Raw genomic sequence first — 23300 nt, 5'->3', positions numbered from 1 at the left:
CTCCTCCCCCCGCCTTCCTTCGCCTTTGGCCGATTTGTTCAGGGCTGCCTCGTGGTATTTCGCGCCAAAACCAAAAGCATGGAGGCATCGTAAAGGACCTAATTCCCATTATTCTACTCAACGCAAAACTACACACAGGAAAGGTCTACGCTTACATTTACTATGAAATAACTGAGCTTTAAACGAGGCTACGTGTTGTAGTGCAACTAATCTATGAGGGGAAATTAACCTTTATTGTAAAAACACAAAACCGCAACAATATGTATATACATAATAGCTGATAACCTGGTTCCACTGGGCTGTTGTAAGGGAATCAGCTTCCAATAGAGTGCAGAATATTTAGTGAGTTTGACAAGGGAATTGTAACACCCTCTGGCACCACCACCGGGTGAGACTACTCTACCCCGTGTGAGATCCTCTCACCTGTGCCCCCCCCCCTCCACCCCTCACCCCCAAGAAAAAAAATTCCATTGATACAGCAAATTGTCCATTTCATCAAGATTAAAATTGACAATCTTGATCAAAGCTCGGGTCAATAGGAAGAAAAGTGACGATTTTTCAGATGAAAATTGATGATTTTGGAAGTTTGACCTAGAGTTGACCTTTTGACCTCAAAAATAGTTAGTTTTCCTATTTAGTGACTCAATGTGCAAATGATGTTCAATCTCCAAGTCAATCAGATGAAAAGTGATGGTTTTTCAGATGAAAATTGATAATTTTGGAAGTTTGACCTTGAGTTGTCCTTTGACGTTTTGACCTCAAAATAGTATGTTTCCCAATTTATTGACTCAACATGCAAATGCTGTTCAATTTCCAAGTCAATCGGATGAAAATTGATGGTTTTTCAGATGAAAATTGATGATTTGGCTTTTGGTTAACCTTTGACCTTTTGACCTCAAAAATAGCATGTTTCGCAATTTATTGACTCGATATGCAAATGCTGTTCAATTTTCAAGTCAATCGGTTGAAAATAGACTGATTCTTAGATGAAAATTGATGATTTTTAAAAGTTGACCTTGAGTTGACCTTTGACCATTTCACCTCAAAAATAGTTCATTTCCCAATTTAGTGACTCAATACACAAATGCTATTCAATTTTCAAGTCAATCGGATTTAAAATGGCGATTTTAGAAATTTGACCTCCAGATGACCTTTGACCTCAAAATCAATAGGCTTCTCAATTGGGACGACCTATACAGCTTGGTGAAGTTTCGTGACGATCGGTTTATAATTGTGACCTGTAGGCCGGTGACAAACAGACAAACAAACAGACAGAGGAACCACAAACGCAACCGACCAATATACTTGAAAAATCTTCTATTTTGCAAGTAACAAACGGACTCAAATGCAATCGCTTCTCCTCTGGCGAGGGTAATGAACACGACCAGGAATTTAACTATAAGGAATTTCAGGAAGGAAGTTGGGGATTGAAAGAGGCAGATTTGGGATGTTTTAACAGGGGTAGAAAAGATCAAGGTTTTGGATGGGGGAAGACAAGAGATGGTGGTGAACAGCTGTTTGAAAGAGCTGGAGGGAGGAGTGGGATTGAAGAAAGTGTGGGAGTTTGTTCCAGATGCGGGAGAAAAGAGGAATTAAAGAGTGAAGGTGAGCAGAGAGTCTTCATTTTTGCAATTTCACAAGAAGAGGGTTGCTGGCAGATCTTGTGCGTCCTGCAGGGATATTTGGGGGATTCAATGGAATGGAATAATGCAATGGAATACTGTTCCCCCCTCTGGGCAGGTGCTCCTGCCTCACATCTAGCTCAGCTTCACGCTGTTGAAACCAAAGCTTTCAGAATCATTGGAATCACCTGCGATGAAGCTCACTCCGAGGGCCTTTCACTCACTCACCGCAGGCAGGTTGGTGGTCTTTCTGTCTTCTACCGACTCCTCTCTGGCCTTGCCCACCCCCCCCCCCCCCCCCAGCTCTCTCCGTGCTCTGTCCCCCAAATATTCCTACAGGTCACACAAGATCTGCCAACAACCCTCTTCTGGTGAAACTGCCAAAATCTAGGCTCTCTGCTCAACTTCACTCCTTCATTCCCCTTTTCTCCCGCCTCTGGAACAACCTCCCCCACTCCTTTCAATCCCACTTCTCCCTCCAGGTCTTTAAAACAGCTGTTCACCACCAGCTCTTATCTTCCCCCATCCAAAACCTTGATCTTTTCTACCCCTGCTAATTCACCCCAGATCCACTTTTTTGAAATTCCAACTTCTTTCCTGGAAGTACTTGCAGTGTCCATATGTTTTATACCTCTCCCACTTCCCCCCCCCCCCCCAAGCCCTCTCCCTCCCACAGTTCTCTCGATGTCCCTGCTCTCACATGTTGTGTTTGTGTCCTTCCCCCTCTCTCCCGATCTTGTCTACCGCTCCCCTTGTTTTGTGTTTTGTGTGTCGGTTTGACTTTTTGTGCGATTAATGTTAGCTCTTTCACGAGCCTCGATCTTGCATACAAAAAAAAACAAAAAGATCGCAGACAGAGCAGGGGGTGCAAGGCCGGATAGGAGTCGGTAGAAGACAAAGTCCACCAACCTGCCTGTGGTGAGAGAGTGAAAGGCCCGAAGAATCAGCTTCATCGCGGGTGATACCAATGATTCTGAATGCTTTGGTTTCAAACGCGTGAAGGCGAGCTAGGTGTGAGTCAGGAGCACCAGCCCAGAGGGGAAGCAGTATTCCATTGAGCTGCGGATGAAAGCTTTTGTATGTGGTGAGGAGCCCAGAGTGTCCAGGAAGGACTTCGCACGACGGAGGATGCCCAGTCGGCGACTGGCTTTGGAGGCCAGCTTGGAAATGTGGTTTTCCCAAGAAAGATCATGGCAGATAGTGAGACCCAAAAGCTTGAGTGACAGAACTACTTCAAGAGGATTGTTCAGAAAGTAGATGGGAGGATTATCCTGACGGTCTTTTCGGAAAGACAAAGTGAGAGTGTGAGATTTGTCAGGATTGAAAGACATGTTCCACTTGTTTGACCAGTTTGTGATATTGTCCAGGTCTGCAGAGAGGGAAGATAAATAAGTAACAGTTGGTTAATAAGGGACGAGGAGGGATCTGAAGTTTCAGAGGGTAACAAAAAGAAATGATCCAAAATCGAAAACTCAAAGCCCGAGCAATTTGTGCGGGCTAATGTCTTGTATTCATGTACCAGGTTTCAGAACAATCAGCCAGGTGATCATGGAATCGTGGCAAAAATAGCAAAACGTTAACGGACAGACGGATGGATGACTGGACGGAGAGACAGACATCCACACATCACGACCCATTTTCTAAGTTCATCTCTTCGAAAATCGAGATGAGATGATTTTAAAATGAACAGAAGTCAGTCAGTCAAGGCAGGTTCTCGCTCTCTCCATTCCCCTCCTCTCAAGTCAAGGAAGAGTGTCACTCTCCCCCTCTCCTATCCCTCTCTCCCTACCATCCCTCCTCTCCCCTGTGTGCGATCCTCTCCCCCTCTCCCCTGTGTGCGATCCTCTCCCCCTCTCCTCTGTGTGCAATCCATTTCCCCTCTCCCCTGTGTGCGATCCTCTCTCCTTCTCCCCTGTGTGCAATCCTCTCCCCCTCTCCCCTGTGTGCGATCCTCTCCCCCACACCCCTGTGCACGATCTTCTCCCCTTATCCCCTGTGTGCGATCCTCTCCCCTTATCCCCTGTATGCGACCCACTCCCCTTTGTGCGATCCTCTTCCCCTCTCCCCTGTGTGCGATCCCCTCCCCTGTATGTGATCCTCTTCCCCTCTCCCCTGTGTGCGATCCTCTCCCCTGTGTGCGATCCTCTTCCCCTCTCCCCTGTGTGCGATCCTCTTCCCCTCTCCCCTGTGTGTGATCCTCTCCCCTGTGTGTGATCCTCTCCCCTGTGTGTGATCCTCTCCCCTGTGTGCGAACCTCTCCCCTGTGTGCGAGCCTCTCCCACCTCTCCCCTGTGTGCGATCCTCTACCCCCTCTCCCCTGTGTGTGATCCTCTTCCCCTCTCCCTTGTGCAGTGTGCATGATGAGGTGGGTGGGGGAGGAGCGGGCAATATTTGAAGTTTTAAATGCACATTATACATAACGTGGAATTACACATAACAAACTGTATTTCCCATGTGCATGGACATGAATTCACATAATTATATGCGAAGTAAATATATTGTGTTGATTATGCAATTTCTGGATCTGATGAATTGGCAGTCCTATTTTGGAAAACTATATGTGCAACATTTAACTCAAGATGTCCAAATGTCATATACATGAGTATACTGGTAATAGGCATCCACAACCATCCCTAACCATGTTGCGTAACATCAGCCGACCATAACTATCGCCTAGAAATTGTTTCGGCAGCTCCAACACTCTGCATGATGCATGATGATGGTGATGATGATGATGATAATGATGATGAAGAAGAAGCTAGTAGTGAACAAAGTCTTGAGGCAGTGAGTTTGGCAAGTGGATCAGGAAGACCGGCTGTCAGGACGAAGGAAGATGGTCCTGATATCCTTGCTGTCCAACGGAAGCAATGCCACCTGACTTTCAGGTAAACTTTCATGAATATTGAATTTGGTGTTCCTGACTTTAATTTCTAGAAGTATCTTGATATTTGGAACCTCAAAACTTTCTTTGTAATGACAGTTGCATTTTTATATTGTATGTATAATGGAGTTGAACAATTCCAGAAAGTTTCATGAAGGCAGAACTTGCTGTTTCAGAGATACAGCATTGACATTATCAAAGATGAGGAAGAAAAATCTGCAGATAGAACACTATTTTGATAGGAATATCAATATTGATCAATATTTATTGAAAACTTGACCATCCATAAATACACATGCACACATACATCCCTGCCTCCATCTATTCAAAGCAAAAAAGAAGACATCTAATTTTTATGCCTCCACCCCCGAAGGTGGCCGGAGGCATTATGTTTTTGGGGTGTCCGTCCATCTGTCCGTCCGTACGGGCTAAACCTCCTTTTTCTCAGCAACTAAATGCCCGATTGAGACAAAACTTTCAGGGTAAGAGTGACACCCATGCAGAATGTTTTTATGATAATTGTGACGTCATAGGTCACGTGGTATGGCAGCCATCTTGGATTAAACGCAGATAATTAAAAAAACATTTCTCGGAAACCTCGAAATGGAAAAATTTGAAACTTGACACCTTGTCAAGTACTCCCAACGGGGAACAAAAGCATGATAATGATGACATCATTGGTGAAGTGGTGTACCAGCCATAAATGTTTTAATCGACTGCCTTATGCTAAAAATCTGAAATTGCATGCACATGATCTCTGACCCATTTGTATTGAAATATTAAATTTATGACATCATAGTCACATGGTTTGGCAGCCATGTTGGATTGAAGGAAAATATTAAATAATTATATCATTGAAACTGAAGGAAAATATTAAATAATTATATCATTGAAACTGCTTACCCTATCGATGCGAAATTTTACAAATGTCATCTGACACCATTGTTGCATATAGTTTGAAAATTGATTGTCACGTGGTTTGGCAGCCATCTTTGATAGAAAAACGATCCTTATCCAATCAACACGGAACTTCACAAACGTGATCCCCTACCCAAACACATGCAGAGTGTACATTTTTGATGTCACATGTCACGTGGTTTGGCAGCCATATTAGCTTGAAAGCCGATATTTATAAAAAAATCCATTCTCCGAAAACGCTTCACCGATCGATGTGAAACCTGCCTGTAGTAAAATGTGATACTTCAAAACAGCTGAAGGGATTTTAACCAAACTTGTTTATTTTAGGGCAGTGAACGAGGACATCTATCCATTGTCACGGGCAGTGACTATGTGGAGGCATATTGGTGACACAGTCGCATTGCTCTAGTTTTCTGATGCTATATGTTAAATTCACTGCCAATTTCTGCTCTTTCTTCACCACCCATTACCAACTTCACCATCAATCCACTGGAGATCACCACCCTAGAGGGGTAGGGGTCTGGTGAAGAAGTGAGATGGTGGAAAAGGCAAGACTAGAAGAGAGCCTGTAAAAGACTGCAAGGCCACCAACCTGCCTGTGGTCATGAGTGACAATAATGAAATTTCAACTTGCAACTTTTCTTCAAAAAATGTACAATTTTAAATCTCAGATGGTGAGGCAATCACTTTATTATTTACAGCAAATTATATCACAATTAAAACATAGAGCAATCTTTCTATATAATGTGTCCCTATCAGCCGACATGCACACAAACACAAGCTGTCAGAATGATAAACTGCATTTGTATGAATGCACTGCGGGTTAAATTAACAATAATTTTTGAAGATGCGCAGTCAATTTCAATGGATAAATTAATGCTCACATTTGTATTATGTAATGTAACACATCGCTCATTACCACCGACTGAATTTAAACCAGCATTCTTGGCCTAAATGGAAACCTTCCTTAGAAACAATGCACATGGAACCTGCTCGGTTATAATTGTCTGTGTCCTTACAAAGTAAAGCTGATCCCAAAACGTTGTACCTGTCATGCAAATGTTAATGTCATGGCCGACAGAGGCTTGTTAGCAGCGGCAAAACTGAAAAGCGCTTTATTACATGAGCTATTTTGGTTATTTATTATTAACGGACATGTATGATTGAGAGAAGCAGAAGGCAACACATGGAAGGAGCTGTTTGGTGAGAGAGAGATATATATATATATATTTATATATATATTCAGAGAAGACAAGCTTTTTGGGGTTTATGAGCAATAATTTCACACTGGATTATATGATGCTCACCACATTAGACAAAGAACATTCCTGCTCACGAATGCACGCATCTGACATCAACTGTCCACAGCCATTGTGTTTATGATGAGAAAAACAAAAACCAAAGAGGTGGATAGATTGTTGCAGGGTTTAACGAGCCAGAAACTAAATTGGGGTAAAGAAAGAAGGGGAAAAGCTGGCAGATGGATGGGAATTGACGAGTTAAATTTGAAACCACTTTGGAATGGTACAGCAGTTAAATGAATCCTACCGTAAATAGTGTAACGGACTGTCGTGATGTCTCTATACACATTGCTTCAATGCCAAGAATCCGCACGTCTGAATTCTGTTTGTTCCTATCACAATGGTATTGTGTCGTCATCAATGTTCAAGTTGTCTAACGAATAATTAACCCTGTAAAATTCCTTCATTACACCTTTCTGCAGTACAACTTTAAATGCAACAATTGCTTTCCTACTTTGAATTACACCAGTGACCGGTATTCTTTGTCAGTATTAAATTGGCAATTCCTTCCCTGTGTTGCATTTGCCTGTTGTTTGCAGTTAGTAGTCTGCACAAAGTGAGAGCCTACCCTTCCAGCTTTTAACTTTCCATATTCACCTTTCTGGTAAATCAGCTCTTGTTGTTGCTACTACCAGATGTATCCACCATCAGCTTCTCCTTCAGACTCAACCTCTTCATCCTCCGAGTCTTCCTCTGGTCCTTCTTCATCTCCCTCACCACCAGCAGCCTCCACGCTACGCCGTGTTTTGTGACTCAGTTCCTCAGTCATCTCACCATCTGGTGCATCTTCTGCATCCGACCAATCACCACTTGCCCAATCACCAGATCCTTCGTGATCTCCTGCGGAAGCGGCACAGAGGTCGAGTGGTGAGCACACCCGTCATTCTGCCAATAAAATTAAAATGTAACTTCGAAGATATAAAACCTATGAAATCCTTTCCTTCTTTGTTTAGGCTACTTTATTATACACAACCTCCTTCGATTAATATTCACAATGTATACAAACCAGCAGTACTCAAAGCATGTATGCACCTATTGGGATCAAGTTGAGGAAATTCCAGGGGTTGTAGCTTCATTTCGGCTGAAAAGGCAATATTAAATGGAATGGTACTCAGTAGAGAGCATAACCTCCGCCAGGTGAACAGTTTACGTTTTGTATCCCACTGATGGGTCATATCTGGTTCCAGACCTGAACCCAAATCTAATCAGCTTGTTCTTGTCACCTAACCAATTTAGGCACCTCGTTTTGTCATAACTCATCCATGTCAGAACTCATCCATAACTTTTTGAGACATCCTGCTATATATCGTTTTTGGCCATTTCTCTCAATGGTGAAGAATCACTTAAATTCTTCTATCTAGATACAGTGAAGAATCACTTCACCAAAATCGAATCGATTTGTCCTTGTAATACACAAAACCTCTCCACCAAGTTTTGTCCAAATCCGTCCATAACTTTTTGAGACATTCTGCTATGTATCATTTTTGGCCCTGTCTCCCAATGGTGAAGAATCACCGAAAAAATTCTACTAGCCGGAAGCGAATCTGGATCATCATTTCGTCCTTGTCACATATGCTACATCTCTGCCCAATTTCGTCCGAATCCGCCCACAACTTTTTGAGATATCTTGTTCACAAACAGACAGACAGACAAGCAGACCAACAGACAAATGAAAAATCACTCATAGAGTGCCACTTGGCAAAACAGAACAAAGTAGAATGGCACTCGGTACAGCATCCTTTTGACCTCAAAAATAATTAAAGGTTGAATTCAGTGACCTGATGTGCAAATCGTCTTCAAAGTTTAAGTTAATCGGTTTAAAATTCACAATTTTAGAAATCTGGCCTATATTGACCTTTTGGCCTATGTTGACCTTTTGGCCTATGTTGACCTCAAAAATAGTTTGTGGTTGAATTAAGTTTGCTGATATGTAAATCCCATTCAAATTTCAAGTGAATCAGATGAAAATTGAGAATTTTAGAAATTTGAAATTGTTGTTGACCTTTGGCCTATGTTGACCTTTTGGCCTATGCTGATCTCAAAAATAGTTGGTGGTTGAATTCAGATAGCTGAAATGAAAATCCTATTCAAATTTCAAGTCAATCAGATTAAAATTGAGGATTTTAGAAATTAGAAAAAAAGTGGTTGACCTTTGGCCTATGTTGAGCTTTTGGCCTATGCTGATCTCAAAAATAGTTGGTGGTTGAATTCAGTTAGCCAATATGTAAACCCCTTTCAAATTTCAAGTCAATCGGATGAAAATTGAGGATTTTAGAAATTTGAAAAAAGTGGTTGACCTTTGGCCTATGTTGACCTTTTTGCCTATGCTGATCTCAAATTAGTTGGTGGTTGAATTCAGTTAGCTGATGTGTAAATCCTCTTCAAATTTCAAGTCAATTGTATGAAAATTGAGGATTTTAGAAATTCGAAAAAGGGTTGACCTTTGGCCTATGTTGACCTTTTGACCTTTTTACCTCAAAAATATATAGCAATTTGTCGGACGACGAACTCTACCATTTGCTGAAGTTTCGTGAAGATCGGTTAAAAACTGTAACCTTTAGGCAAGTATAAGTGAGCGGACAGACAAACACACACACACACAAACCGGAGTGATCAACATACTTGCAAAAAAAAAAAAAAAAAAATTTGCCAAGTAACAAACAGACAGGGGTGAAAACATTGTCACTGAAAACATGTCACTATGAAATTGTTGGTTCAAAAATAAAAACCCAGCTGGCTTGACATCGATCTTCATAGAGAAGATAATCTTGCTGCCCTGCCTGGTCTAGTCGACATATTGTCGTTGATGCTTAATGACCTATTGACAACTTGGGATGGCCACTAAAATGGTACCTATGAAAAAACAATGTGGCCCCACAATCTCACAAAGCAGATGTAAAAAATGATGCTTCTTCAAGCACTTCTATGGAAGTTACCTTATTTTACAGGATATTATCACCAATACATGGCGAATATACTGTATGTTTTGCCATCCAACATTGGAAGTTAGCTTCAATAACTCAGTATAGGTATCGTGCTAAGATACGCAATTTGGTGTGCGTCTGCCTCTCTTTCTTTTTGACCTCGATACATTCGGTCATTACTTATCCAATCCCAACAGAACTTGACAGGAGGACCAAAGGCCACACGATGAAGGTTGTAGTGACTTCATTTGCAACCCTTCCTCCTCCCCTTCCCCATGGGGAGGCATCAAGAGCACACCCTTTAGCATGTCAAGGACCACACTCCACAGCATAAGTGAACATGCATGCTCCAATCCTGTGGAGGCCCTGCAAAGTTGAGTGGGTCTATACGTGCTGACATCTCACCACTTGGTGTAGCGAGGAATCACATGGAGGCCTCCCACTTCCTGGTACAATAACCTCAGTAGAAACACCCCAAGCAAACATGGCATCCAGGTCGTTCAAACTGGTCCTCATTCAACTTCTGGACCTGGAACTCAGTGAGGACAATTTGGGGGTCCTGCAATGCAATGACTGCATTCCATTGCAGGACCCCCAAATTGTCCTCACTGAGTTCCAGGTCCATAAGGAATGCTCCCGCATGCGAGATGATCACAGGAACTACTTTTTAGTGAATGGAGATGCGCACAAAGAGAAGACAAAGCCACATGCAGCACTGAGGATGCTCAGAACAAGGAGACAAAAACCGAGCTTCGTTCAATGCAATGGCTCTTCGGAAAGAGGACAAGGAGCTTCGCTTATGTTCTCCACCACTCTCTTTTATCCTATCAGATCTCTCCCCACATGGGACCACACTTTCCTCACCTCACTACTGCTCTTGCTGAAGCTAAAAATCCTTTGTTCCTCATTGCAGTGGCAGAGGCGAAGGGAAGGGCCATTAAATTGAGAGGACACCACCTGTATGGGTAATTAACCAAGATGGTGGAAAAATTCGATGTCTTGTCCCTTGGTTCCAAAATGTCTATCATGACATGGATGAAAACACTAATGCACTGATAAAATCACAAAATCACATTACAACCCTTATAACTCCCTCATATTCAATGCTTTTAATCATATTCATTGGGTTATTTGTGACATGACTACAGGTTATTGTAGCTGCACCACAACTGTGAGTAATAGCAAAGTAAAACGAGGTCAAAATGCATAAATCTGAGAATGACTAGATTGGATGGGATCAAAATTTATATTACATCGTAATATTAAATAAATTTACCACATAGCGGGAGCTGCAACTTCAGTAAATGTATTCATAATTACTGTAAAAGCAGCCATGTCTTTTCATGAACAGCTGAAAGATATATATGACATTATGTGTATGTTTCACAGCTAATTGGAGACATGATATTCAGGCTAACTCCATGGATATTGCAGATGTGCTTGCTGAATTTTATTTGCTATTTCATCCAGGCATACTCGTGCAAGTTGTGCAGTGGTGGCATACTTACCTTTCACCTGTAGAGTCAGGTTCTCAAACCAAGTATAAACTGTTATTATTACTTGCAAAATCGAAGATTTTTCAAGCATATTGGTTGGTCTTGTGCGTTATTGGCTGTCTGTCTGTCTGTCTGTTTGTCTGTCTGTCTGTCTGTCTGTTTGTTTGTTTGTCTGTCTGTATGTCAGTCCCCTACAGGTCACATTTTCAGCCGATCTTCACGAAACTTCACCAAATGGTTTAGTTGGACATAAGCAAGAAGCCTATTGTATTTGGGGTCAAAAGGTCAATAGATCAACATAGGCCAAAGGTCACCAACTTTGTCAAGTTTCTAAAATACACAATTTTCATTTAATTAACTTGAAATTTGAAGAGGATTTGCATATCTGGTCACTGAATTCAACCCCCAACTATTTTTGAGCTCAACATAGGCCAAAAGGTCAACATAGGCCAAATTTCTAAAATCATCTATTTTCTTCCGATTAACTTGAAATTTGAAGAGGATTTGCATATATCTGGTCAATAAATTCAACCACCAAGTATTTTTGAGGTCAACATAGGCCAAAAGGTCAACATAGGTCAAATTTATAAAATCCTCAATTTTCACCTGACTTGAAATTTTAAGAGGATTTGCATACCAGGTCACTGAATTCAATGACCAATTATTTTTGAGGTCATCATAGGCCAACAACTTATTTTAGGGATTTTGCAAGTATCGTTATATGCACACAACATATTTCTTGTTTGGATGTCTGTCTATATGTCAGTCGCCTACAGGTCACAATTTTCAACTGATCTTCACAAAACTTCACCAAGTTGTAGAGGTCGTCACAATTGAGAAGCCTATCGATTTTGAGGTCAAAGGTCAAAGGGTATCTGGAGGTCAAATTTCTAATATCGCCATTTTTAATCCGATTGACTTGAAAATTGAACAGAATTTGCACGTTGTCACTAAATTGCGAAACCAACTATTTTTGAGGTCAAAATGTCAAAGGTCAACTCAAGGTCAAACTTTCAAAATCATCAATTTTCATCTGAAAAACCGTAAATTTTCATCCGATTGACTTGGAAGTTGAAGAGCATTTGCATATTGAGTCACAAAATTGCGAAACCAACTATTTTTGAGGTCAAAGGTCAACTCAAGGTCAAACTTCTAAAATCATCAATTTTCATCTGAAAAACCACCAATTTTCATCCGATTGACTTGAAAATAGAACAGCATTTGCATATTGCCTCACTGGATTGGGAAACCAACTATGTTTGAGGTGAAAAGGTCAAAGGTCAACTCTAGGTCAAACTTCTAAAATCATCAATTTCCATCTAAAAAACATCACTTTTCATCCTATTCAATTTTGATTTTGATCTTGATGAAATGAACAATTTGCTGCATCAATTCCAACCTTTTTTCAGGGAGGGGGATGGATTTTGCAAGTATCGTGCTCTGCATGACATCTTGTTGTTTATTTATTCGTATGAAGCCTGTGACTGTTTTGAAGAATCATTTCCTCGGGACTGTGCCGCTGATGCAATGCCCCCTTACTAGCTAGCTAGCTGGTACTCATTTTGCCAACCTCGGAAGGATGACAGGCTGAGTCAACCTGGCTAGTGTTAATTCAACAGCACAACAGAGGCTTGAACTCAAGACCCTAGGATATTAAGCCAGCCACCTTAACCGTTAGGCCAACAATCTTAAGCCATAACCAGGCTTTATGAACTGTTGAATTGGTGCTTCAAATGCAGGGTGTTGCACCATTGAGTGTCCATCCCTCGGATGGACGTTAAGCTGGGGACCTATCTGCTAGTGGACTTTAAAGATCCCCATGGTCTATTTTGATGAAGAGTAGATGAAGTAGTTAAAATTTCCTGTCCTGAACAATTTGGGGTCCTGAAACAACAGATATATAGATATATATATATATATATATATATATATATATATATATATATATATATATATATATATATATATATATATATATATATATATATCTCAGATTATGATTAGATTATTTCTGCCTGTTGTTACAATTCACCAAATTATTAGTGTCCTTTACAATTACTGTACCCCAAAAATACCAGGTCTTCATATATTCACTTATTTAGGAGATATGAGCAAATTGCCCTAAGGGTCATATGCCCCCCTTATAGTATGGCAGATAGGTGCAGGAATTGTGCCTTTGATGACAAGCATGGCATTTGGCACATAGTCAGAGTATGTCCGAAGAAAGATATTTGGCTACAAGGTCATCGCAGATTTGTCCTTTTTTGAAAAATGGCCGCATTGTTGTCACAGGACAAATCTGTGATGGCACTATCGCCAAATATCTTCCCTAGGGCATCCTCTGTGTGCCAACTCTCGTGCTTGTATCATAAAAGTCACAATTCTCCCAAATATTTCACCTATCTGCCGTACTATTAGCCCTCCTCCGACAGTAACACACACACACACACACACACACACACACACACACACACACACACACACACACACACACACACACACACACACACACACACACACACTTACTGTGAGTAAACTCACACATGCGAGTCTGACAACTAAACAAAAAAGCCTCAGCCTCCCCCTCCCAACTCTGTCCCAGCTTTGCTCCCTCTCCCCCACCCCTAACCCCAAGTCCCCACCCTTCCCCTCCCAACCCTATGACAACGATCCCCTCCCCACACTCAAGCCTTCAAACTCCCTCCATGTCCCTTTTCTGGTATAGACAATAAGACGCACATTATATTCTTGGACTGCAGATAATATCTAGACTCAAGAGGCTTGTTGGGGTTAAACGTTTTGGATGCACAAGAAGGTTGATGAGAGATGGGAGTTTTGTGTGAAAGACTGACCACAGATGGGGGTAGACTGGACCCGAGAGCCTGTGATTTCCCGACCGTAGCGATCAGCACACCAACACGGAGTACCCATCACGTCACACTGCACAGCACGGAAGTACCCATCTTCATCACAGCTGGGTGTTGGGATGTCTTTAAATGAAATGCATAGGTTTCAAGTTAGTACAGACGGGTTATCAAATCAAGTTCAATATCATAGTAATTTATAAGAGTACTATTACTTCATAAGGATAAAATAATTAAAATTTCATAATTATGGATTTTTGTCATTCACCACTGCTTTCCTGCCCCCAACATCTAGTATCACATTCAGATAACCCCGAGGGCATTAAATGTCAACGATTAAGTGTAGATTGGTACCATATACAGACCAGACTCGGCAGCAGGCAGACTAACTCTTCCCTGAAGGTCATTAATGAGCTATGTATATTTAGCTAGAATCTAAAAGTAATATGGGAATTTGCTTGAGATGAGCTCAGTTTCCACTTTCCAGATTCTTCAAGTTTAAATCCTCAAAACCGCTCCCTTCAGAGGAACCCATGTCCCATTCTACCATAAAGACGACTTTAAAGTTATTTCAGAAACAAAACCACTTTGCAACTTACTCATGCAATAACTAGGTTGTTTGCAAGTTATTATTGAGTCAGTGAAGCCCACTACAGTTATAACTAATTTACCAAGAGATATGTGATATTAAAGCTCGGTGCTACGCGCGCTTACTTGCTACCAAGGAGGAAGCGGACAACGCGGTTAAACAAAAGAGTCTTTATTCACAAGAGGTCACTGTAGCACTGGCGCGCTCCGGGCTGCGCGCCCGGTGCATATCCTGAGGCCACGCCTACCCCTCCGGCGTAGCCGCCGCCCACTTGGTGCGCGGAATGATGTCACCACGCCAGTGGGCTTTCGTGTCCGCCACACGCGCCCCCCCCCCCCAGAATTCCCGCGCACCTGGAGGGCCAGTTTGCGGGGCAAACGGATGACCCGGCCGAACGCCCTCTGGCGACCGGCGGCGTCTGGGGTGCAGGGATGCCAGCTGGGATGCCCCCGGCTGTACCCGGGATGGGTGCCGGACCGGGGGGCGGCGTGCCGGCGGTGCTGGGCGGTGCCGGGGGTCCGCCCGCCGGGGGGTGGCCCCGACACGGGGGCCGAGCCACCGGCGGTGGGTGGTCCACGTCGAGGTGGGCCGGCTTGAGTCGATCCACCGAGACGCGGTCGGGAGTACCGCTGATGTCCAAGGTGAAGTATTTCACCCCGGTCTCCAGCACGCGGAAAGGCCCGTCGTACGGGGGCCACAGTGGTGTCCGGTGGGCGTCGTGCCGGACGAAGACATACTCCGCGGTGCGAAGCTCTGGGGCGACGTGCGTGGGTGGGTGCCCGTGGTGCGCCGTCGGCACCGGGGCGAACCTCCGGGCGGTCTCCTGCAGCGCGGAGCGCACCTGCGCCACAGACCAAGGTGCCGTGGGGTCGGGGAGGAACTCGCTCGGCACCCGCAGCGGTTGTCCAAAGACCAACTCCACCGCGGATGCACGCAGGTCCTCCTTGGGCACCGTCCGGAGGCCCAGCAGGACCCAGGGGAGCCTGTCGACCCAGCCGCCGTCGCGGAGAGTGGCCCGGAGCGCGGCCTTCAACGAGCGGTTGGAACCGCTCGCACAGGCCGTTGGCCTGGGGGTGGTAGGCCATGGTTCGGTGCAGCTGGACCCCGAGCCCCCGCCCGACCACGGCCCAGAGCTCCGAGGTGAACTGGGGGCCGCGGTCGGACGAGATGTCCGAGGGGGCGCCGAACCGGGCGACCCAGGTGGCGATGAACGCCTGCGCGACGTTTGCTGCCGTCGTCACCACCAAAGGCATGGCCTCCGGCCACCGGGTGGTGCGGTCCACCATGGTAAGGACATGGGTGAAACCCCGCGAGGGGGGCAGAGGTCCCACCAGGTCCACGTGCATGTGGTCGAACCTACGTGCCGGCACCGTAAACGGGGCCAATGGGGCCTGGGTATGCCGGTGCACCTTCGCACGCTGGCATGCGAGGCACGTCCTGGTCCAGCCGTGGACGGCCTTCCGGAGGCCATGCCAGACAAACTTGTCGGCGACCAACCTCTGGGAGGCCTTCGTGCCCGGGTGGGACAGGCCGTGGATGGCGTCAAAAACCTGGCGCTGCCAGCCTGCGGGCACGATGGGGCGAGGCCGCCCGAGGGAGACGTCGCAAACGAGGGCCGTGCCCGCGCCGTTGAAGGGCACCTCGGTGATGCGGAGGCCCGTGGTGGCGGTCCGCAGGGCCTGGACCCCGGGATCGGCAGCCTGGTCCGCCGCCATCTGGGCATAGTCGATGCCAAGGTGGACTGCGTGGGCGACGGCCCGGGAAAGGCAATCGGCCACCGGGTTGTCCTTTCCCGCGACGTGCCGGATGTCCGTCGTGTACTCGGACACGGCCGCGAGGTGACGCTGTTGCCGGGTCGACCACGGCTCGGCGACCTTGCCCATCGCGAAAACCAGCGGCTTGTGGTCGACAAAGGCCGTGAACGCACGGCCCTCGAGCAGATGGCGGAAGTGCCTGACCGCCAGGTGAAGCCCAAGCAACTCGCGGTCGAAGGTACTGTAATGGCGTTCGGGCGGGCGAAGCTGCCGGCTGAAGAATGCCAGCGGTTGCCAGGCACCACGCACCCATTGCTCGTACACCGCGCCCACCGCGTCGTCCGAGGCGTTGGAGGTGAGGGCGATCGGTGCATCGGGCGCCGGGTGCGCGAGCATGGTGGCGTTGGCCAAGGTGAGCTTCGCGCCCGAGAACGCCGCGTCCATCTGCTCGGTCCAGGTAACGTCACCTTTGCCCGGCTTCCCTCGAAGGGCCTCGTGTAAGGGGCGCAGGAGCTGGGCGATGCGGGGCAGGAACCGATGGTAAAAGTTTACCATGCCCAGGAACTCCTGGAGCCCCTTGATCGTGCGGGGGTGCGGAAACCCCTTCACCACCTCCACCTTGGCCGGTAGGGGGACGGCCCCGTGCCTGGTGACGCGGTGCCCCAAAAAGTCGATGCCAGTGACACCGAACCGGCACTTGGCGGGGTTCACGATGAGGCCATGCTGGCCCAGATGTTCGAAGAGCGTGCGGAGGTGATGAAGGTGCTCTTCGCGGGACGCGCTGGCGACGAGGATGTCGTCCAGGTAGACGTACAAAAAATCCAAGCCGCGCAAGACGCTGTCCATTAGGCGCTGAAACGCCTGAGCCGCATTTTTCAAACCGAAGGGCATCCGAAGAAATTCGAAAAGTCCGAACGGCGTGATGACGGCCGTCTTCGGGATGTCCTCCGGCCTGACGGGGACCTGATGGTAGCCGCGTACGAGGTCCACCTTTGAAAAGAAGGACATCCCCGCCAACCGGGCGGAGAAGTCCTGGATGTGGGGGACGGGGTAACGGCCAGGGGTGGTGGCGTCATTGAGGCGCCGGTAGTCCCCGCACGGTCGCCATCCCCCGCCAGGCTTGGGCACGATGTGGAGCGGGGATGCCCACGCGCTCTCGGAGCGCCGCACGATGCCGAGCCGCTCCAGCGTAGCGAACTCCGCTTTAGCTACGGCGAGCTTCGTCGGCTCGAGGCGGCGTGCCCTGGCGTAGACCGGTGGCCCGGCGGCGGTGGGGATGTGGTGTTCCACTCCGTGTTTGACGGCCCCCGCCGAGAAAGTGGGCCGCGCGAGGGCCGGGAAACCCACGAGGAGGCAGGCGAATTCGTCCGCTGCCGGAAGCGTACAGATGAACCTGGCCGGAACTGAACCGCTCAGCAAGCCGCTCGGCGAGCCACTCGATGAGCCGCTCTGTGAGCTGCTCAACGAGGCAGGCAGCGCACATGCGAGCGAGCTGAACGTCTCAGCCTGGACAAGCCTTCTGCGCTTTACATCCACCAGTAATCCATTAGCACATAAGAAGTCCGCGCCGAGCAGTGCCATAGACACGTCGGCCGTAACGAACGACCAACGGAAAACCTGCCCTCCGAACCGCAGAGAAAGGCAGCGTTTTCCGTACGTGCGTATAGACGTACCATTGGCCGCAAGCAGCGCGGGACCTCGGCCCGCGGTTTGCTTGTCGGACGTACCGGCAGGAACGACACTCACCTGCGCTCCCGTGTCGCACAGGTAACGGCGCCTGGATAAGGTGTCCGTTATGTACAGGAGGCTGTTTGATCGGCCGGCGCTCAGTGCCACTACCGAGGGCCGGCCCGGGCGTTTCCCGACCTGCCGAATGAGCACGGCGGGCGACATTGCCGAGCCTCGTGGCCGAACCTAGCATGGAAATGGCACCAGGTTTGCGGCGAAGCCGGAGGCCGCGGTTTCCGCGGTGGTGGTGGGCGGGGCGTGGCGGCCGCCACGAGGCGCCCCTCGGAGCAGGGGTGGGCACCCGCAGGAGGTTCGGGCTCGGGAGCCGCTACGGCCGCACCAAAACTCGCCCGCATGTCCAAAGCCACGTAGTACTTGTCGGCCTCGGTCGAGAACGCACGGGGTTCCGTTGCCGCGGAACCGGCCAACGCGAGGCGGACTCGTGCTGGCAGGTGGGGTCGAAATAACACCCGGAATAGAGCGTTCGGGGTTTCGTCGCCCATGAGCGACAGCATATGGTCCATTCGGACCGACGGTCGCGTGTCACCGAGCTCGGGGAGGTCCAAGAGGCGATCGGCCCGTGCGTCCACTGTGAGGCCGAACATGGCGAGGAGGAGACGCTTGATTGCCTCGTACCTGTCGTCGGCCGGTGGGTTCCTCAGGACCGACACGACGCGGACGGCCGCGCCGGCCCCGAGGGAGGCGACCACGTGGCAGTAGCGTGTCTCATCCGCCGTGATGCGTCGAAGCCTGAACTGGGCTTCGGCCTGCAGGAACCAGATCTCCGCCTGAGCTTCCCAGAACTCGGGGAGCTTCATTGCTACCGCGTTGGTTGCCATGTCGGGTGGTCAGCGACGGCTGACCAGAATGTCGGAGGTCACCAATTAAAGCGCAGTGCTACGCATGCTTACTTGCTACCAAGGAGGAAGCGGACAACGCGGTTAAACAAAAGAGTCTTTATTCACAAGAGGTCACTGTAGCACTGGCGCGCTCCGGGCTGCGCGCCCGGTGTATATCCTGAGGCCACGCCTACCCCTCGGGCGTGGCCGCTGCCCACTTGGTGCGCGGAATGATGTCACCACGCCAGTGGGCTTTCGTGTCCGCCACAATATAAGTGATTTCACCTCCAAGGGATGTAATGTCAGTCATTTGTGGGCTACGTGGCATTGCTTTTCTTTTGCTTTTAAGAACCGATTATGCTACCAGGTCTACAAATTAAAGATAACGAATCTTCTCCAGTGGCTGACCATGTCAATAGATATGTAGAATCATTTCATGATTATTCAGAGTGACAGTGAGACAGATTTGTCAGGGTTGAAAGACATGTTCCATTTGTCAGACTCGAATCTATTAAATTCCAGATCAGCGAGAGTGACAAAGCAACTGCCTGCCTGTCGGTGTGATGTGGGTCCTGCACGATATAATGTAGTCATCTTCAAAGAGCAACTGAGGGTTTTCCAGAGCATCAGAAAGGTACTTTATATTATGTATACGAGAATGTATATTCTAAGTATTTGTAACTATGTGAGACCTCTCTACATAAAGATAATTGTTTTTTATTACATTTACAGCTGCTTGTTCACTACACTCCATGATATTCCGGTTACAGTCACAAAGCTAGACGGTATTCATAGAATACTTACCCTGCGCAGTCAACTTGTGAGCCAACTCTTCTGTTTTTGAACATTTTTTTTTCTTTGATCCAATATGGCTGCCAGACCATGTGAGTGATGACATCATAAATTTATATTCTCTAATATAATTGTTGTATAGATCACGCCCAACACATTTCAAACTGATCAGACTAAGCATTGTCCCGGTCGAATGACGTCATAATTATAGCACCAATGACGTCATCGTTAACAACACCTATTCCGCATATGGAGTTCTTTACAATGAGCCATGTTTCAATGTTTTCCATGCAGCGGTTTTGGAGATATAAAGGTGCAGCATTTTTCGGTTTTTCCAAGATGGCACCTGTACCACATGACTTATGACATCATGATTATCATTAAAATGTTCTACAGGAGGAGGCGCTCCTATGATGAAAATTTCGTGCCCATCAGACCAACAGTTGCTGAGAAAAAAAATTCACAATGATCGGATAAGTGTTGTACTTGTCGAATTATGACGTCATAACAAAGGCACCGATGACATCATCATTAACATATCTTATTCCGCAAGGGCAGTACTTGACAATGAGGCATGTTTCAATTTTTTCCATGGAGCAGTTTTGGAGATATAGAGGTGCAACTTTTTTTCGATTTTTTCCCACGATGGCGTCTGTACCACATGACCTATGACGTTATAATTATCATTAAAAAATTCTACACGAGGAGCTGCACATATTCTGAAAATTTCGTGTCCATCGGACTAACAGTTGCAGAGGAATTTTTGTTTCATTCATACTGATCAGATCAAGCGTTGTACTTGTCGAATTATGACGTCATAATTAAGGCACCGATAACATCACCATCAAAATATATTTTTCCCCATGGTGAGTACTTGACAATGAGCCATGTTTCAATTTTTTCCATTGAGTGGTTTGGGAGATATAGAGGTGTAAAGTTTTTCCAAGATGGCGTCCGTACCACGTGACCTATGACGTCATAATAATGAATAAAAAAAATTGTACAGGCGGAGGCGCTTCTATGGTAAAATTTCGTGTCAATCGGAACAACGGTTGCCGAGAAAAATAATTTTTAAAACGCAGACACGTATGGCAGACGGCACACGTACACAACTGAATTTACCCTGCGCAATTTACCCTGCGCAGAAGCTTTTCGCTTCGTGAGCACAGGGTAACAATGCAGTTCCAACTTAACCAGCACACTAGTGTTTAACACCAAGTTTACCTTGCCAATACAGTGTCATAAAGTTTAGTAATCTCCATCGGAAAGTGGTGTCACCTGGATGTGACATCAAGCTGTAAACCATCACCTTATCATGGAGGAATGATGTCTGAACCATGGCAATCAAGCACAACCGCAACAATTCGACCCCTGGTATGTACAAGTACCACCAGTTACGATACCGATCATCCTCTGGTACAACCTGACCAGTGTCTGTGACATTTTGGATGCACAAGAAGGTTGCTGAGAGATGGGAGTTTTGTGTGAAAGACTGACCACAGACGGGGGTAGACTGGACCCGAGAGCCTGTGATTTCCCGACCGTAGCGATGAGCACACCAACACGGAGTACCCATCAGGTCATACTGTACAGCACGGAAGTACCCATCTTCATCACAGATGGTGCTATAATGACCGGTAAATCCTCTCACAAGTCGGAGAAAATAAAGCTTCACTCTAAATGGTCTGAGACTGCAAGGAAACCCGAGAGAAACTTCTATCAGGCATGGTCGGGTCAGTCATCAGGGTCTCTCCGTCGCGGGTCCACACGTCGGTCACTAACCCTGTGTGAATCATGAGGCGAACCACTCGCACAAAATGGCTTCCTTTCTTACGTGCCGTTTCCAACGTTATGTTCCGGAAGTACAGACACATGCTCAATGGCGCCCTATGTGACATTGTGGCGGACACAAAAGCCCACTGGCGTGGTGACATCATTCCGCGCACCAAGCGGGCGGTGGCCACGCACCAGGGGTAGGCGTGGCCTGATGATATACACCGGGCGCCCAGCCCGGGACAGTACAGTGTTACAGTGTAGTCTTACAATAAAGACATTTATATGTTACCGCTTGTCCGCTTCCTCCTTGCTCACAAGCAGCGCGCGTAACGCCGCGCTTTACTGGTGACCCTCGACGTTGGATCCGCCGAAGCGATCCTTCCGAACACGACGCCATGGCATTGGCGATTAAACTTCCCGAGTTTTGGGAGGCCCAGGCCGAGGTCTGGTTCGTTCAAGCCGAAGCCCAGTTTCAGCTTCGGCGCCTCACCAACGACGACCTGCGCTACTGCCATGTCGTCGCCTCCCTCGGGCCCGGCACGGCCGCTCGAGTTGTGTCCGTCCTTCGCCACCCACCGGACGGCCACAAGTACGAGACACTCAAGCGGCTACTCCTAGCCACGTTCGGCCTCACGGACGACGCACGTGCCGATCGCCTCCTGGATCTCCCCGAGCTCGGTGAGACGCGCCCGTCGGTCCGAATGGACCATATGCTGTCACTGTTGGGTGACGAAGCCCCCGGTTCGCTATTTCGGGCGCTTTTCCGGCGCCAACTTCCAGCGCAGGTTCGCCTTGCGTTGGCCGGGACCGAGCTAACGGAACCCCGAGCATTGGCAGCCGAGGCGGACAGGTATTTCGCCGCTTCGGACACGCGGGCGAGCGTCGGCGTGGTCTTCACGGCCCTCGACGCTGATGTTCAGCAGCACGCTGATGTTCAGCAGCACGCTGATGTTCAGCAGCACGCTGATGTTCAGCAGCACGCTGATACGCGCCTCGTGAGCGCCGCCACGCCCCGCCCACCGCCGCGGCGAAAACCGCCACCGCGGGGAAACCCGCCAACTCCACCGGCCTGGCGGAGCCAGCCGCGCTCCTCCAGCTCCACCACCTGGTGCTGGTTCCACACCAAGTTCGGCCACGAAGCTCGGCGGTGTCATCCGCCGTGCTCCTTCCACGGGTCGGGAAACGCCCGGGCCGGCGCTCAATAGTGGCGATGAGCGCCGGCCGTTCGAACAGCCTGCTGTTCATAACGGACACCTTCTCCGGGCTACGTTACCTGTGCGACACGGGAGCGCAGGTGAGTGTCATTCCCGCCGGCACGTCAGACAAGCACGCCGCGGGTGGGGGCCCCGCGCTGCTTGCCGCGAACGGGACGCCCATCCGTACGTACGGAAAACGCTGCCTCTCTCTGCGGTTTGGAGGGCAGGTTTTCCGATGGACGTTCGTCACTGCCGACGTGCCCATGGCACTGCTTGGCGCGGACTTCCTGTGCGCTAATGGGCTCCTGGTCGACGTCAAGCGCAGACGGCTTGTCCAGGCCGAGACGTTCAGCTCGCTCGCTTGCGCGTTGCCCAGCTCAACGAGCGGCTTGCCAAGCGGCTTGCCGAACGATTCGGTTCCGGCCACGTTGGGCTGTACGCTTCCGGCAGCGGACGCATTCACCCGCCTCCTCGCCGGCTTCCCGGCCCTCACGCGGCCCACCTTCTCGGCGGGTGCCGTCAAGCACGGGGTGGCCCATCACATCCCCACCGTCGGGCCACCGGTCTACGCCCGGGCACGCCGCCTCGAGCCGACGAAGCTGGCGGTGGCAAAAGCGGAG

General features: G+C 48.0%; 1 protein-coding gene across 2 annotated transcripts in view; it reads right to left on the bottom strand.

Annotated features, from left to right (window-relative positions):
• Positions 1 to 6093: 6093 nt before the first annotated feature.
• Positions 6094 to 23300, bottom strand: part of LOC137425086 (testican-2) — a 104912-nt gene continuing 87705 nt past the window's right edge. For both annotated transcript variants that reach the window (XM_068113118.2, XM_068113119.2), the window contains exons 8-9: positions 13995 to 14132; positions 6094 to 7562 (exon numbers count right to left, since the gene is read on the bottom strand). In XM_068113118.2, the coding sequence (XP_067969219.1) occupies positions 7351 to 7562; positions 13995 to 14132 (350 nt within the window). In that variant the 3' untranslated portion in view covers positions 6094 to 7350. The remainder of the gene's footprint in view (positions 7563 to 13994; positions 14133 to 23300) is intronic.

Source organism: Myxine glutinosa, chromosome 4 (assembly GCF_964187855.1).
Source record: "Myxine glutinosa chromosome 4, kmMyxGlut1.1, whole genome shotgun sequence".
In the NCBI taxonomy this organism is placed as follows: Eukaryota; Metazoa; Chordata; class Myxini; order Myxiniformes; family Myxinidae; genus Myxine; species Myxine glutinosa.
This window is presented reverse-complemented; position numbering and strand designations above follow the sequence as displayed.